General features: G+C 40.1%; 1 protein-coding gene across 2 annotated transcripts in view; it reads left to right on the top strand.

Moving 5' to 3' along the window:
* The window catches only part of LOC106084241 (protein unc-13 homolog 4B), a 151,003-nt gene that overhangs the window by 89,510 nt on the left and 44,355 nt on the right, over positions 1-17,138 (top strand). For both annotated transcript variants that reach the window (XM_059363533.1, XM_059363534.1), the window contains 3 exons: positions 13,642-13,801; positions 13,866-14,683; positions 14,749-14,963. In XM_059363533.1, coding sequence (XP_059219516.1) covers positions 13,642-13,801; positions 13,866-14,683; positions 14,749-14,963 — 1,193 coding nt within the window. The remainder of the gene's footprint in view (positions 1-13,641; positions 13,802-13,865; positions 14,684-14,748; positions 14,964-17,138) is intronic.

Raw genomic sequence — 17,138 nt, 5'->3', positions numbered from 1 at the left:
TTTCTGTGCCATCATACAGCATTCTTAATATAGTTACAAGTTTCGTAGATAGACCCTGACTAGATAGTTTATAAAAAAGGCTGTTTCTGGGAATCAAATCAAATGCAGAAGAGAAATCGACAAAAAACGCATATGTAATTTTGCCTTGTAGCTGGTTCAAAGAAACAATATTCACGAGGTTAAATATATTATCTATAGTAGAATACTCTCTTCTAAATCCAGCCTGAAATTCATTTAAAACATCGTGTCTCGTCAGCCAAAATGTTATACGGTTTAGCAGAACAGAGTTAAAAATTTTTCCGATAGTATCCAGAAGTGACAAACCTCTATAATTTGACGCCAAGTTTATATCACCTTTCTTAAATAGAGGTATCAATATTGACTTCTTGAAGGAAGTAGGAACATTTTCATGGAGGAATATCTTATTAAATACTACAAGTATTTCTTGCAGAAAACGGCGAGGAGCAAATTTATAAAATTCGTAAGGTATACCATCGTTCCCGGGGGCCTTATTCGATTTAAGTCCTTTTAAAACGGAGAGTAGCTCACAAAATTCAAAAGGGGAGTCTAAAAGTGGGTCTACATGAAACGGTATACACCAGCTGATAATTTTGGAATTATCTTCGTTAACTAGTAAAGAGTTAAAGTGTGCTAAGAAATCATCTGCGTCTAGATTTCCTCTACCCTTAACATTACGTTTATTCAGAGAATTTGCCAGATTCCACCAATCCTTGCTGCAGGAAACAGTATCTAGTTCTCTGAGGTTGCCATTGAAATATTGCAGTTTCTTCTCGTTACACATTCTATGAAACTTAGATCTGGATGAATAATAACGCCTTCTGTTGATAACAGTGTGTGACTTTCTGTATATCTTTAAATTTTTATGCATATTGGATCTTAAACGAAAGCACGTCCAATCGAACCACTTCTGCTTAGGCTCAAAAAATGTTCTATTGGTCTTCTTTACCTGAGCCCGCCTAATTTTATTTTTAATGTTCTCAACCAAATCCTCTGACGATAAAAAGACGCAATCATTTACTGGCTCTGCAAGTAAACTTAAGTTGTGATTGTATTGAGATCTATGCCTTTCATCCCAGTGTAGCTTCTGTATAGGCTGTTGAGTAGTTTCTGTCGAACTTTTCGGAATCTTAATATCTAAGCATAAGGGCATGTGATCAGAAAAGGGTTCAGTGGCCACCTTGAACTTGTCAATATATGACAGAAAACTCGCCGAACTTATACAGTAATCTATGACAGAACTACCCATTGCACCACAAAAAGTAAACTCCCCATCTATATCCTCTAAAGTTCTGCCATTTATGATAATACCGCCTATGTCATCAACAATACGTAGGAGATTCCTTCCCTGGGTATTAACGTTTCTGTCTTTGGAGCGTCTAGAATAGCTAATGTGGGGACAATCTTTAACAATGTTGTAATCTTGAGTTATTATAAACTTACTGAATTTTGCGTAAATCGACCCATCCATCTCCGAGAGCTGGCGCTTTTGAAAATAGGATAAGGGGTGGATCCGCCCATTAAAGTTTGGATGTTCGATCTATTTCATTCTCTTGATTTTGGAGGTGGATTGGAGTAGCCAAACCCTTTGCCCTGAAAGTGGATATCAGATTCATACTCTACTCCCAAAAACCACATTTGAGCTACATATTGCTATAGTCGGTATATGTGTGGTTCAGGGGGAGTTTATAAGATGTGTCGCCTCCGAAACACTTGACAATAAAACAGATATCAGATTTGAGCCCCTTATTGCCATTACCTACAAATATGACGGGTAAGTAGTGTGGGCGGTCGACCACGCACTTAGCCCCGAAACAAATATCAGCATTGTGCTCTACTGTTAAATTCCTTTTATTTCAGCCTCAATTGCAATTGGTTTAGGGAGAGTTTATGGGGTGAGACTACCCCCAAACACTTGGCCTCAAAATTGAATATCCCATTAGTTTTCTGCTATCAAATATCTATTATTTGAGCCCCTTATTGGCATAGTAGGCAAACGTGGCCAGTTTGGAGGGAGTTTAGGGGGCGAAATAATATGAGAATCGTGCTAGGGCACGATTTTGTTTGAGCCCCATAATGTCAAGCATTTTGGAGGTGGCCATCAAGATATTTAGCACTACGGGTCTCGTTCAGATCCATACTAATTAATTTTTTTTTGTATTGGTTATTTACATTCAAAATCATATTTCAAAGCTACCACTTGGGATACCACATTTTAAAAGATCCGCAGGTCCTCCTGTGTCCATCCTAATTGGAGGGTAAAAAATGTACTCTCCTAACAAACACCTTTTATCGCTTTCCTATTCTATTCTGATTGGCCTTCATTTATTATTTTTAATTACTTTTTTTTTGGCTAGAATGGCGATTGGCCTCTGACACGTCCAATCATTTGAATACAATATATTCTCAGTCGTCCTACATGACAGTTTGGTGTTTTTTTTTTATTGGGAGGAAAGGGTCGGTCCCTCCGACGCTTAGACCTAAATGACAATTTATTTGAGTCCTTTAATGTCGAAAACTATATGTCCAGCTGAACGACAGGGCGAGACGCAGATACTTGAAACCTTATATCAACATTCGATTCTAGCTCTACTGTCATAGACCTTTCGTTTAGTTCCCACATTATTCCGATCGAACTACACGTCTTGTTGAAGCGTATTAGGGGGATGGGAAGGTCCCAGACTCTGTCCCAAATGTGTATACCAGATTCGTAGTCAACTCTCAAAGACCTTTAATTTTATACCCATTTTGTGACGTTGGACATTCATGGCCCCGTAGACACCTTGGAGAAAATTATTATATTGGTACTCATCTTCCAAACACCTCTTATTTGATACCTATATTTTTCCAATCGGTAAATATGTCCTGCTTGGGGGTTTTGAGGGTTGGGGAGGCACCTCAGACCCCAAGAAATGAATTTGTATGTCACATTTGTACTCTACTTTTAAATACCTTTTATTTGATCCCCATATTGCCCAAAGCGGGAAGAGCGTCCTGTTGGGTGGTGTTTTTAGGGGTGGGGAACCCTAACACTAAGGTGACATTTTTATACCAAGTTTGTACTCTACTCTTAAATGCCTTTAATTTGATGCCCATATTGCACAAAGCGGTAAAAGTGTCCGGTTGGGTGATGTTTTTAGAGGCGCGGGGATATGAGGAGTTTTTTCGGGGTGGGGTGACCACGAAACACTTAGTCCAACAATTGGATATCAGATTCGCTTTCTACTCTCAAATATCTTTAATTTGTGATTGGTCTATAAATCCGTTTGGTTGGTTTTGGGGGTGGGCGACCCCCTGGGCACCCCACCGCAGATTCAGATAAAAAAATTTTTCAAATCGCCCTACCCATCTCCGAGATCTGGTGTTTTTGAAAATTATTGCTAATGCCCGTCTTAGAGTGGGGAAGTTAAAAAATAATACCGCAAACAACCGCAACGAAGTCATAACGAAGATAACTGCTGTATGAAACATTTACTCACTGTTTTCAATTGGATTAACTAAACCCATTTGAAAACAGCCAGTAAATTTTCTATTCTTTCTTCTACTCGCTTGGAGTGGCTTAACGCCGCTAACATTGATAACATTGATCATCATGTGGAGGTTGTCTATAAATGACTATATGACTACCTATTAAATAGTCATCATTTAGTCTTTTTTTAATCAAATCAAATTGTCATAATTTTTGGGGTATGGCGGCCTACATTTATTTGTGTCCCAAACATTAATTAAATCACACAGTGTCCTGTTAGGTCATTATGATTAATTAAATCACAACACAACCTCCAATAACACAACCTCCAATAACTCTCCTCGAGACGTGAAGTATTGCAGACTTCACATCAACCCACTCAACTCTTGGCTCACGAGACGCTCCCCGTTCCCCCTCTCGCATCCATAGGTGTAGTTCTGATTGGTTTCCAATTCACATCATCATTTTGGTCCATTTCGAACCAGATTCAACCATTTGGGAGAGCAAAATGATGATGTGAATTGGGAACCAATCAGAACAACACCTATGGATGCGAGAGGGGGAACGGGGAGCGTCTCGTGAGCCAAGAGTTGAGTGGGTTGATGTGAAGTCTGCAATACTTCACGTCTCGAGGAGAGTTATTGGAGGTTGTGTTCCAGGTAGAGGAGTGGAAAGATAACCAAATAAAGTACACACAAGAATTAGGGTGGTTGGATAGCTTCGACTTTATTTCTTTGGAATGATCTTACCAGTTCGGCGGATGAAGTCAAAAAGAGGCAGAAGTCTTAAGACTACGCGCGGAAGTCATAATTTTGACATGGCTTATGTTGCGGCGAAATGGCATTGTTAAACTTTGACATAACTTGACGAAGTGATTAATATCTTTTTTAAGTAATTGGGGATTTCTAATATTTTCTATAGGAGTTCAATTAAGCGGGCAAATTGTAGGGTTTCTCAAGCATTTCGCGTGAACATTCCGGCCCCCTTGCAGTTCTTCTGCAATAAAATCCACAACCATGTCATCATTACTTCTTCCGGCAAAAAAATATGCTATAATACATAGGAAGATGTATGTTTTTTACTCTTATTCATAATTCAATTTATCAAGACGTTATAGAAAAAACAAGTATTGTCATAAATTCAGTTTTAGATAAATTCATCTAACAATCAAAATGGTTTAGTTATATGTAAAACTAATGTGCTTAAAATTAAGTAGTAGGGTATGGTTTACACTTTTCTAATTATCCCAGTTCGTGCTATCAATGGTTAGTTATACGACAATCGTTGCAAATAATGGAATAGAATTCAGGTATCCATTTCATAAATAGACAAGTATATGGAACTAGAGTTAAATGGAACAATTGCCATAAATAGTCCATCCAAAGATGGTGTTTTGAGCAGTTGGCAACCCCAAACGATTTATAATCCCCTCTCGAATAACTCGGGGATATGTATCGGCACCGAGAATTATGTTCACTGGACCGGATTTGAAAAAACCAGCATCAGCTAGCATCATATTATCGAATTTCGTAGCATAGAGGCTTGGCAGTGCAACTCCAAGTTTCACCAACAACATTGGCTCCACATGTTGGGGTCTCAGTCACATTCTCTTAGTTTCTCCCAGTTTTAGATCGAAAATTACTCGTATTTTTTTATCACTCATTGTTTATCACCTAGCTGGTTTTGTTGAGTCAGCTAGTGCTGGCATTCGCGTATTGGTGTACAATTTGGAGTACGAGGCTTACCTCTCGTTTGGTTAATAATATCACAAATGGCTTCTTTTTAATATATTTTAACATATATTCCATATTTAAAAGGAGAACAAGGTGGTTATAGCTCGTTACTGATGTAAGAGCAGATGCAGTTTTGTTTATATTTTTAAATAATTGTTGTACTTGTTATGTACATTCCGTACCCACGCGTACACTTTTAACAACCGTCGTAGAAAGTTCCATCACCGGTGCATTATCATTATTAAGCCGGGAGATTTGCTCTCTCCACCTCTTGAGTGTTTTTGCTGTGTCCACTACTGCGCTCGAAGGCTCTCTTCTCTCTTACCGAGGTGCTTCCAAAACACTTCCATGTATTTGGAAATCTAAGGTTCAATGAACTTTGATAGAACATATCAGTGAACAGCTGTTTCGTGACGTCACTGATGTGTGAATGCATTGGCCTCCGTATTGATACATCTTATGGATAGTTTTCTGGTTATTGCTGGTTTGCAAGTTTCTTTATTATTATCTGTGCTTACTAACAGAGTATAAGTTGATGGACTTCTGTGTATATGGTTCTAGAATTGCATGAGTACCCTTTTATGCCTATCCATATCTGCCAACTACATGTTGCATGTAGCACCATAGATTCAGAAGGGAATATGGTGTACTCTTACATGTTTAACTGACATTTCTTTTCCATATTGTGCTCTATAATAGGAAAATTCCTTTAGCTTTTGTGTATCGTCTCCCTGATTTTCCATATCTGGAGATTACTGGTTGATTTTGGTTTGTTTTTATCTTTTCTTTGAAATTATTTTCGTTTTTCCCCAATTTCCTGTCGAATTGCGGACGTTTTTCCACGATGTCTTTGGAAAAGTTTATCCGTCTTTCGGACATGTTGGTCGAATTTGAGGCCAATTTAAATGATAAACAGAACCCATTGTCATCGAGTTTTGTTATAGAAACTCACAAGGAAGAGGTAAGGGATATATGGGATCGACTTAAGCCTGCCTACGAGCAGTGTCTTTCCGACATCGATCAGGAATCGCCAGATGAGGAGGATAATAAGGGAGATGATGAAAGGGCTTCGGTACTAGAGACTGTGAAGTCCAAGTTCAAGAGCGCGTTTGCTACTTATTGCCGATGCGTGGAGCAGTTAGGGGAAATGCTGCAAAAGTTGCCTGTGCCAACGGCTCCATCCGTTCCGAGCCAGCCTCAGGGCTTTAAGCTGCCACCCTGTGAAATCCCGGTTTTCAGTGGGGACTACCGCTCTTGGCCCACATTTCGGGATATGTTTACAGCGGTGTGCATAGAAAATCCTCGACTTAGTTCCGTTGAAAAATTGTTCCATTTGAACCAAAGGACTAAGGGTGAACCGAATGACATTGTTGGGAAAGTTCCATTGACCAACGAAAACTTCATTGTGGCATGGAAGAGCCTTTGTTCACGTTACGAGAACAAGAGGGTCTTAGTGAATAATCAATTGAAGTCTTTGTTCGCCATTGCCTCCACTCAATCCGAATCAGCTCAGTCACTTAAGACACTCCAGAGGGATATAAATGCATGCATTTCCATGCTTAAACTTTACGGAATTGACGTCGAAAGTTGGGACCCAATTTTTATATTCATTTGCTCTAGTCGTCTGCCTGATACCACATTGACTCTATGGGAGCAGACACTAGACGACAAGACGGTCATTCCAAAATGGTGTTCACTAGATGCTTTCCTAACGAACCGTCACAGAACCTTAGAATCCGTCTCCGAGATGCGCAGGACGGACCCTGCGCCCGATTCTTCTGCCGAGAAGACAAACCCCAGATCTGTGAATAAAGGTCTTAAAGCATTTCAAACTAGGGTGACAGATTCCAAGTGTCGACTATGCCCTACAGAGGTCCATGTGATCCGCAAATGTCCCAAGTTTTTGACCATGACCCCGCAACAGAGATTGACGGAGATCAAGAGATTCGACTTATGCCTTAACTGTTTTTCGAAGGTGCATAGTGTGAGAAATTGTACCAGCAAGTTCTCTTGTTTCCAATGTTCCAAACGACATAATACCCTACTCCATCGGGAACAGGTTCCTTAGAGCCAACCCAGCCCAAATTCCAATTCTTCCATAAGCTGTACGCCCTCGCCCTCGCATTCTACCCCCTCCTCTATTGCCATACAGTCCACTAGTTCAGAGGGTGAAATAGTACAGTCTTGTTTTGCTGCCCAGTCCAAGGGAGTTTTATTAGGCACTGCTTTGGTGAAAATACGCCACAATGGGTTAGCATATCTGGCTAGAGCGTTGGTGGATTCTGGTTCGGAGGGAACATTTATCTCCGAAAAACTGTTTAACACGCTTAGGCTTCCATTTAAGCGGACTGCTGCCTGTATTTATGGTTTGAATAATTCTACTTCGGCTTCCGTCCAGAAGGAATGCTCCTTCCTCCTAGCTTCGCATAGTGATGATGATTTCGAAGTTTCGGTTAGTGCCCTTGTAGTTCCACATCTCTCTGGAAGCCTTCCATCAAGAACCATTGGTATGAACTTGCTTGCCGACATTCCAAGTATTCCGTTGGCCGATCCCCGGTTTTATGAGAAAGCGACGATTGATCTTTTGATAGGAGCGGATTTGCTTCCTATGATTATGCGATCGGGTATTAAGAGAGAAATCTGTGGATCACTACTGGCACAGGAAACTGTTTTCGGTTGGATCCTTACAGGTCCTATTCCATGTGAGAGGAATACTTCATGTTCCAGGGTTGTATCCTATTTCTGTGAGTTATCCCTCGATGCTGCTATTTCTCGTTTCTGGGAGGTGGAAGACCTTCCCAGGAAGACGTTCCTTTCCGCGTCTGATAGGTTTTGTGAGGAACTATATTCCGCCACCACCACAAGGGATAAGAATGGCAGATATATTGTATCCCTCCCGTTCAAGGAGGATTTTCTGGCGGGTAGTGATATCGGCCATTCCAGAAATGCAGCTTTGGTACAGTTCTTTCGAAATGAGGCACGTCTTCTTCGAACGCCGCAGTTCAAGGACGAATATGACAAGGTACTTACGGAGTACGAATCCTTAGGTCATATGACGAAAGTTTCCGATCCGATAAGTCCCGGTCTTTCATCACATTACTACCTTCCACACCATGCGGTGGTGAAACCGGACAGCACGACCACGAAGGTGCGGGTTGTTTTTAATGCTTCCTCTCGCGCTTCCAACGGGAAGAGTCTCAACGACGTTTTACATACCGGTCCTGTGCTGCAACAGGATCTTGTAGTACTTATTTTGAACTGGAGATTGTTTCGTTACGTATTCAATGGGGACATTACCAAGATGTACCGACAAATCTTGGTAAATCCTGAACAAAGGAAAAGTTCAAGACTACGAACTAAGTACGGTTACTTTTGGAGTAAATTGTGCTCCTTTCCTGGCCATTCGGACCCTCCTGCAATTGGCCGATGATGTTCGGGGGACGTATCCGCTGGCTTACGAGATTCTTCGGAACTCAATGTATGTGGATGACGCCTTGGTGGGCGCACATTCTATACCAGCTGCAATTGATGCTAGGGGGCAGTTAATTCAGGCACTGGGTTCCGCCGGTTTTGCGATGCGAAAATGGACATCGAATTCCAAAGAAATTCTCTCTGGCGTTCCAACGGAACAGTTGCTTTTCGAGGATTTTTTAGAATTTGATGACCGAAGTACGGCCAAAACCTTGGGCATTCGTTGGAATGCATCGTCCGACTCGTTTTTCTTTACTGCGCTTCCATTTCCTGGACACTGTTCATATACGAAGAGGGAGGTTTTATCCCAAATATCTAGGCTTTTTGACCCTGCTGGTTGGCTCCATGCTCCATGTATAGTTATCGCCAAATTGATTATGCAAACAATTTGGGTAGAAGGTACAAAATGGGATGAGGAGATTTCGGTACAGTCGTTATCCAGCTGGAAATCATTCCAGTCTTTCTATCCATCTATTAATTCAATTGCTGTACCAAGGTGGTTCAATTATACGACAGACTGCGAGGTCCAGTTCCACGGTTTCAGCGATGCATCTGAGAAAGCATACGCGGCCGCCCTTTACATTCATGTTAAAAGGAAACAGTCTACTTTCGTTCATTTGGTCTCGTGCAAGACAAAGGTTGCGCCACTTAAGACCCTTTCAATCCCTCGGCTGGAACTTTGTGGTGCTACATTACTGGCCGAGATGATAGACCATCTGATACCGCAGTTACGTGTGCAGAAGTTCTCAATATTCTGTTGGACAGATTCAACCATTGTCTTATCATGGTTGGCCAAGCCCCCTTGTTTCTGGTCCACTTTCGTCGCGAACAGAGTATCCAAGATTACCCAAGTCATAAGTCCACCTAATTGGCACCACGTCAGATCGGAGCAGAACCCAGCTGATCTCGCCAGTCGTGGGGCTTACCCACAAGATCTCTCGGGAAATGACTTGTGGTGGCATGGTCCTAATTGGTTGGGCGATTCTGAGGAGAATTGGCCGAGACTTGAAGACATCCAGCCAGATTCAATCGAAATTGAGAGAAAAAGTATTAAAGTTCATTTCTCCTATTTTAGCAATTACGAGGACATTCTCGAGAGATTTTCATCCCTCCCCAGGGCAATACGTGTAATTGCCTATGTTTTTAGATTTTTCTATAGCACGCATCCCAAATTTAGAAACGCTTACAGAAGGGAGTCTCATAATGTGACCACTACAGAGGTCGTGATGATTCAAGACCGCCTCATATCCATCACCCAGAAGACGCACTTTCCGAACGAATATCTAGCTCTCTCGGCGAGGAAAACAATTGCATCTGCTAGTTCCATACTGAGTTTAAATCCGTTTCTTGATGCCGATGGTATCATGAGGATTTGTGGTAGGCTAACCTCAGCCCCTGGGTTATCCTACAATGAGAAACATCCTATTATCCTGCCTTATAACTGCCAACTTTCGCGTCTATTGGTACAATTTATCCACTCGATTTCTGTTCATGGTGGTAATCAACTGGTACTGCGGTTGATTCGGACACAATTCTGGATCATAAAGGTCAAGAATTTGATAAAGACAACTTTGAACAGATGTAAACCTTGTGTTTTGTACAAGCACAAGTGCCAACAGCAAATAATGTCCGCTTTACCTCCTGAAAGGGTGGACATTTCTCGGCCCTTCACCTACACCGGGTTGGATTTCGCAGGACCATTTGAAATAAAGAGCTATTCCGGTCGATTCTGCCGCATATCGAAGGGGTATGCGTGTATATTTATTTGTTTTGCCACAAAGGCAATACATTTGGAGGCGACATCCGACCTCTCCACAAACACGTTTCTGGCTGCATTCAGCAGATTTGTCTCGCGCCGAGGATGTCCACTTCACCTTCATTCCGATAATGGCACCAACTTTGTGGGTGCATCGAAGGTCCTTGCTAAGAATTTCTTGCAGAGTTCCAAACAATCTATAGAGTCCAACTATGCGCACCAAAAGATAGAGTGGCACTTTATTCCACCTGGAGCCCCACACATGGGTGGGCTCTGGGAAGCGGGAGTAAAGAGCTTCAAAACTCATTTTCGGAAGGTAGCAGCTAACTTTAAACACACGTTTGAAGAATTTCAGACATTGCTCTCAAAGATAGAGGCTTGTTTGAACTCCCGTCCACTATGTTCGATTTCACAAGAGTCGTCGGACTTTTCTGCTCTAACTCCAGGGCATTTCTTAATTGGTGCTCCGATTTTGACACCACTAGATCCGAAGATTTCCGAAGCTCCAATTTCCCTCGTCAATCGATGGCAACGATTGAAGGCAATACACCAACATTTCTGCATCCGTTGGAAAGGGGAATACCTAAAGGAATTGCACAAGCGTCATAAATGGAAAAGACCAACCGAAAACTTGGCAGAGAATATGTTGGTTGTGGTCAAGGATGAGAACTTACCTCCCAATTGCTGGCGTCTAGGTAGAATCTCAAAGGTACATCCAGGATCTGATGGTCGAGTTCGTATTGTGGATATCACGACTGAAAAGGGTATCATAGCACGGCCAATTACGAAAGTGGTTGTATTACCGTTCGATTCAACCTCCTAACTCGCACTTTAGATATATGAAAGTAAGCATCACATGACACTAGCAATCTAAAGTCTTATTATTCGTAGCTCAATATGCGTAACAACAAGAATTCCAACAAACAGTCAACAAAGCGGTCAAACAGCTACGTGTGCAGGTTGTGCAGATGGACTCATCCATTGCGTAAATGCAAAAAGTTTCTAGAAATGAATGTAACTGAGCGAATCCAGGTGGTTAAAACATACGGCTACTGCAAAAATTGTTTAGCCCATTCGCACTCTCAAAACACTTGTTTCACCACCAGTGGATGCAGATATTGCCATTCGAAACATCATAGCTTGCTACACATCTCCAACAGATTGAACAAGGCGAGGATTCCAAACCCAACAAAATCACCTCATCAAGAAACAAAATCCAACAAATGTCCATCATCGCATTCAAATCGAAGTCCTAAAGACAAATCCAAAGCCAAATCCACTCCCACGACCGAAACTAAGTCCACGGAAACATCATTATCTGCCATTCTGAAGCAAAATACATCCACCTTGCTTCCGACTGTGGTCGTTGAGATTGAAGACAGCATCAAGGTCCGATGTCTTCTAGACTCTGGTTCCAAATATAGCTCCATCTCTTCCAAATTGGTCGATCGTCTCAAATTGGTATCATATACTTTGAATCACGAGACAATCTGTCCAGTGACTTTAAGATCTGTCTACGACACATCCATCCAAATTACGTCGACGTTGCGTGTTAATAATCGCATATCCTTACACACTCCTTCCAAATCACTGCCAAGCCTCTATGCTACGAAATTCGATAATATGATGCTAGCTGATGCTGGTTTTTTCAAATCCGGTCCAGTGAACATAATTCTCGGTGCCGATACATATCCCCGAGTTATTCGAGAGGGGATTATAAATCGTTTGGGGTTGCCAACTGCTCAAAACACCATCTTTGGATGGACTATTTATGGCAATTGTTCCATTTAACTCTAGTTCCATATACTTGTCTATTTATGAAATGGATACCTGAATTCTATTCCATTATTTGCAACGATTGTCGTATAACTAACCATTGATAGCACGAACTGGGATAATTAGAAAAGTGTAAACCATACCCTACTACTTAATTTTAAGCACATTAGTTTTACATATAACTAAACCATTTTGATTGTTAGATGAATTTATCTAAAACTGAATTTATGACAATACTTGTTTTTTCTATAACGTCTTGATAAATTGAATTATGAATAAGGGAAAAAATTCCCATTTGGGTGGCCTCTTGGGTCGACCCGCAAAGACTAAGACATCATTTTTTATTTTTCATATTCGTAATCTTCTCCCGAATACCTTTTATTTGAGTCCCATATTAATATGTTTGTTTGGGGAACTTTTGGGGTTGGAGTGGCCCCAGGGTTCCTTGGACCGAACTTTTAATACCATATTTGTACGGCCCCGATCGGTCAACCTTGATTTTGGGTGATGTTTTTGGGGTATCGGGGGAGTGTCTGCCCCCTTCCAATATCAACAAATTATATAGCCTATTCCTCCTTCCTGACCATATTCGTTATCTGCTCCCGAATACCTTTCATTCGAGTCCCATAATGTCGTTATCGTATTTTGAAGGGGTTTTGGGGTCGGGGCAGTCCCGTAGGTACTTGGACCCAAATTTGGATATCAAATTTGTATTTCATTTGTGTCCCATATTGCCCCGACCGGCCCACTTTTATTTTTGGGTGGTACTTTTGGGGTAAGGGGAGAGTCCGCCCCCCTTGAGATATTAAAAGAGTATATAGCTTATTGCTTCTCCGGACCACTCTCCACAATATGTGAAAATTTTAAAGTAATCGGTTCAGCCGTTTTTGAGTCTATACGGAACAAACAAATTTACAAACCCCCAAACAAACAAACAAGCAAACATACATACAAACAAACACAAATTCATTTTTATATACATAGGTTTTTTTCTATGGAAATTTTAAACTTCTATAAAATTAAGATTGGCAGTACTTTGGATGAAGTTGAAACAGGGAATTGGTTATGGAATGTAAAAGTGTTGAAGGTAGTGAACATTTAGTCCTTCAATTGTTGTTCAATTACTGGTATCATTTAGTTGGAAAACAGAAAAATTTGTTTGCACGTATAATTATTTGTCTGGGGTAGTAGGGGCAGACAACATGCTACGGTCTGATGGAGTCCATTCTAAGCCTACTCCTGAAAGGCTATAAAATGTTTCATATTAGGTTAATAGATACCTGTTCCGAAATACGGATATTTCTCTTAAAGGAGCGAAATGAAAACACGTCCGCTCCACTCAACGGTTACTCAATATTAATAACTTATATTTAATTCACGATATATTTATATTTGATACATAATACTTTTTTTTAAAGGGATTTCGATCCAGCCGAAACTGTGAAAGAAAAAGTGAATAAAATTGTGGATGTGAAAGGTATTAAAGGTTTACGTAAATTAATGAAAGAAATTGCTGTAACAGCCTCCACAGGCAAGCATGATAACGAATTAATTGGGAGAACGGCCATTACGCTAAAGGTAACATATTATCTATTTCAATATAAAACAGATCCATGCATCCTTGTTCTTATTCTATTTTCAGTCTGTTCCCGCATCCGGAACAACAGTCTGGTATAACTTGGAAAAAGGAAATAAAACAAAAAGTCGAGGTTCCATTTTAGTAAATTTAGCGCTAAGTGCTGAAAAAAATAAGCATGTGGCTGTGCAGGAACACAGACATCTTTTGAAATTATTGCTAATGCATGAATTGGAATCTTCGCAAGTGGCAAACTATTGGTGGAGTGGCAAATTTAGTACAAACGCTGAAACTATTCGACTTCAACATGCAGTTCAGTCAGGGTTGACCCCTTTTGAATGCGCTCTTAGTCAATGGTCTGTTTATGCTACAATTCACGAAGAGCATCCTCTTAGCTTTTCACTCTTTAACAATATATTGGATACTGTGATACCACCTCTTAAATGCCAACTTTACGAATCTGAAGATCTAAAAACATTCTGGGAAGGAGTTAAGCGGATTCTACCTTCATCTTTTGCAGTGCTCCGAAAATTACGAGCCAAAAATGTGAGCGACAAACAAATCATTAAAACGTTGTGCGAAGTCTTAGATATTCTAAACAAGATAAAAATGTTAGAAATTCCAACAAATTTTGAACTTTTTTCACCCAAAATTTATGGGTGGATAGAACGAAAACCCGTAAAAGAATGTACAATAGACGACGTTATTATAGACGCCATCCATACTGGTACAAAAGAATGGCTTGAGCATATAGTGGAGGCCAATCGTCAGAATAATGGTACATCGCTTGACGACGAGGACCTTCAATATCTAATTAGACTCATCCAAATGATCCGGTCTGATCTGCAGCGAGCAATGGAATATTTTGACAAACACTTTCACCAGTAGGTTTTCGTTGCCTTTACCTTCATCTTTCAAATTGAATGAGAATTACTTTTTCTATTTGCAGGAAAGTAAGAGTGAGTTTCTCTACTGTACTATACAAATATTATGATGAAAAAATTGTTGACATCGCCAAAACTATTGTCGACGAAGTATGTAGTCACATCAAGCGAATTGATGTGCCCGATGATAACTTGGAGGATCTCCCTGACATTGACAATATTAGCATGGGGACCACATTGTTTGAATTATATTTGGTGTTGAAGCGTTATCTGGATATGGGTAAGTTTTTGTTTTTGTCAGTTTCACACATAACAAGTATGTAGATAAAAATGCATTAAATTCAACCGACCCAACATTCCACAAAAAAAAGTTGTTTCGTATTTTGTATTAGTAAAATTAACTGCCCAGACCACTAATTTTATTTTTGTTCTTCATTCGTCGTTCACTCGAAAGAAATCGATTAAGCGACCGCTAAATACGTTTGAACGAGGAAACGAATGAATATTTAAGCTTTTAGCTTAAAGCTGTTTGCTTTATAATTGCGGACCAGCTACTTCAATTTTTGTCATGCATGCGATAGGGATACCAAAGTGGACTTTCGGCTAATCGATTAGTCGACTTTTTGTGTGAAAAAGTCGAAGTCGACTTTCAATGATTAAAAAGTCGAATAGTCGATTTTGAAGTTTAATGGTCGAAAAATCGAAAAGAAAGCTGCACAGAGATACTAGTGTGGCTTTGCTATTTTTTGATAAAGCCGACTTTTTGCAAAAATAAGTCGAAAAATCAACTTTTTCTGTTTTGATAAAAGTCTAAAAATCGACTTTTCGTCCCAACTTGGGATCCCTAGCACTCACTGGTATCTTGCTTGTCGAGTAAAATAGAACATTTATTTGTTTGCCATTTTTGGGCTAAAAAATAATAGTTGATAAATTTCTTGGTGATTGGATGACAAATGCGACCTGCACACTGATTAGCAAAAACGGGCGGACTGACAGACAGGAAGACGGACATGGCTAAATCGAATCAGAAAGTGATTCTATATCGATCGATTTACTATTTCACGAACTTATTTGAGAAAAATTACCTCAAAAAATTTTATAAAGGCTTAAAAACTACCAATTTAGAGCAGTTCTTCCACGAATAGACAGAACCCCTTGGGATAAAAAACACAAAAAATTGCTTTGAAAAAATTCTTCACATTGCATTCCAATAAAAATACAGGCTAACCCCAAATATAGAAAGTGCATGAATTCCCAAAAATACTTTGGTTTTGGACGAAATATTTTGGATAAAATTGTCTTTCTATACTTTTTTCTTATTTGTTAAAAGTAAGTACAAAGAAGATAGAAATAACAGAGAAATTTTTGTGCTCTCAAAATTTGACAGCAAATGTCAAGCTTATAGGTGTCGGTAATTATTTTATTTTTCATCACAGCAAGCAGCTCTGTCGAAAAAAATTAAAAAAATCTAGTTTACAGCAAAAAGAAATGATATAAAAGAAAGAAAGATACACACATTGGAAGCTATGACTGCCGAAACCCTATATACGTACATGATGTCATAGTTTCCTTCACGGGAAAGGAAATAATGCAAATGACGCAAACTGCATGCCATTGAGAGGAGAATTCTGCTTGCGGCATGTTCTTAGATAATTCTCATCTTATATATAAAATTCAATTTGTGTTTGTTTGTTTGTTTGTTCCGTATAGACTGAAAAACGGCTGAACCTATTACCTTGAAATTTTCACAGATTGTGTAGGTTGGTCTGGAAGGAAACATAGGCTATATAATTCTTTGATATCGGGAGGGGGGCGGACCCTCCCTTTACCCCAAAAGTACTACCCAAAAATAAAAGTGGACCGATAGGGATAATATGGGATTCAAATGTAAGGTATTCAAGAGTAGAGGACGAATTTCATAATAAAAGTTGGGTCCAAGTATCTGGGGGGCCGTCCCAGCCCCAAACCCCCTTAAAATAGGTTTATTTGACGATCATGACAATATGGGACTCAAATGAAAGGTATTCGGGAGTAGATTACATATATGGTGAGGAAGTAGGAACAGGCTTTATAATTTATTGATAATGGAATGGGGCTGACCCTCCACGTTACCCCAAAAACACCACCCAAAATCAAAAGTGGACCGATAAGGACAATATGGGTATCGAATGAAAAGCATGCAGGAGTAGATAACGAATCTGGCATACAAATTAATGTCGAAGTATGAGATGTCACCCCAACCCAACAAAACGCCCAAAATGGGCACATTAGCCAATCACGTATATATGGGTCTCGGTTTGTTTGTTCCGTTTAGACTGAAAAACGGCGGAACCGATTTTCTCGAAATTTTCGCATATTGTGTAGGTTAGTCTGGAAGAAAACATAGGCTATATAATTTTTCGGTATCGGAAGGGTGACGAACCCCACCCTCATGCCAAAAACACAACCCAAATTC

Source organism: Stomoxys calcitrans, chromosome 2 (assembly GCF_963082655.1).
Source record: "Stomoxys calcitrans chromosome 2, idStoCalc2.1, whole genome shotgun sequence".
NCBI classification, from domain to species: Eukaryota; Metazoa; Arthropoda; class Insecta; order Diptera; family Muscidae; genus Stomoxys; species Stomoxys calcitrans.
This window is presented reverse-complemented; position numbering and strand designations above follow the sequence as displayed.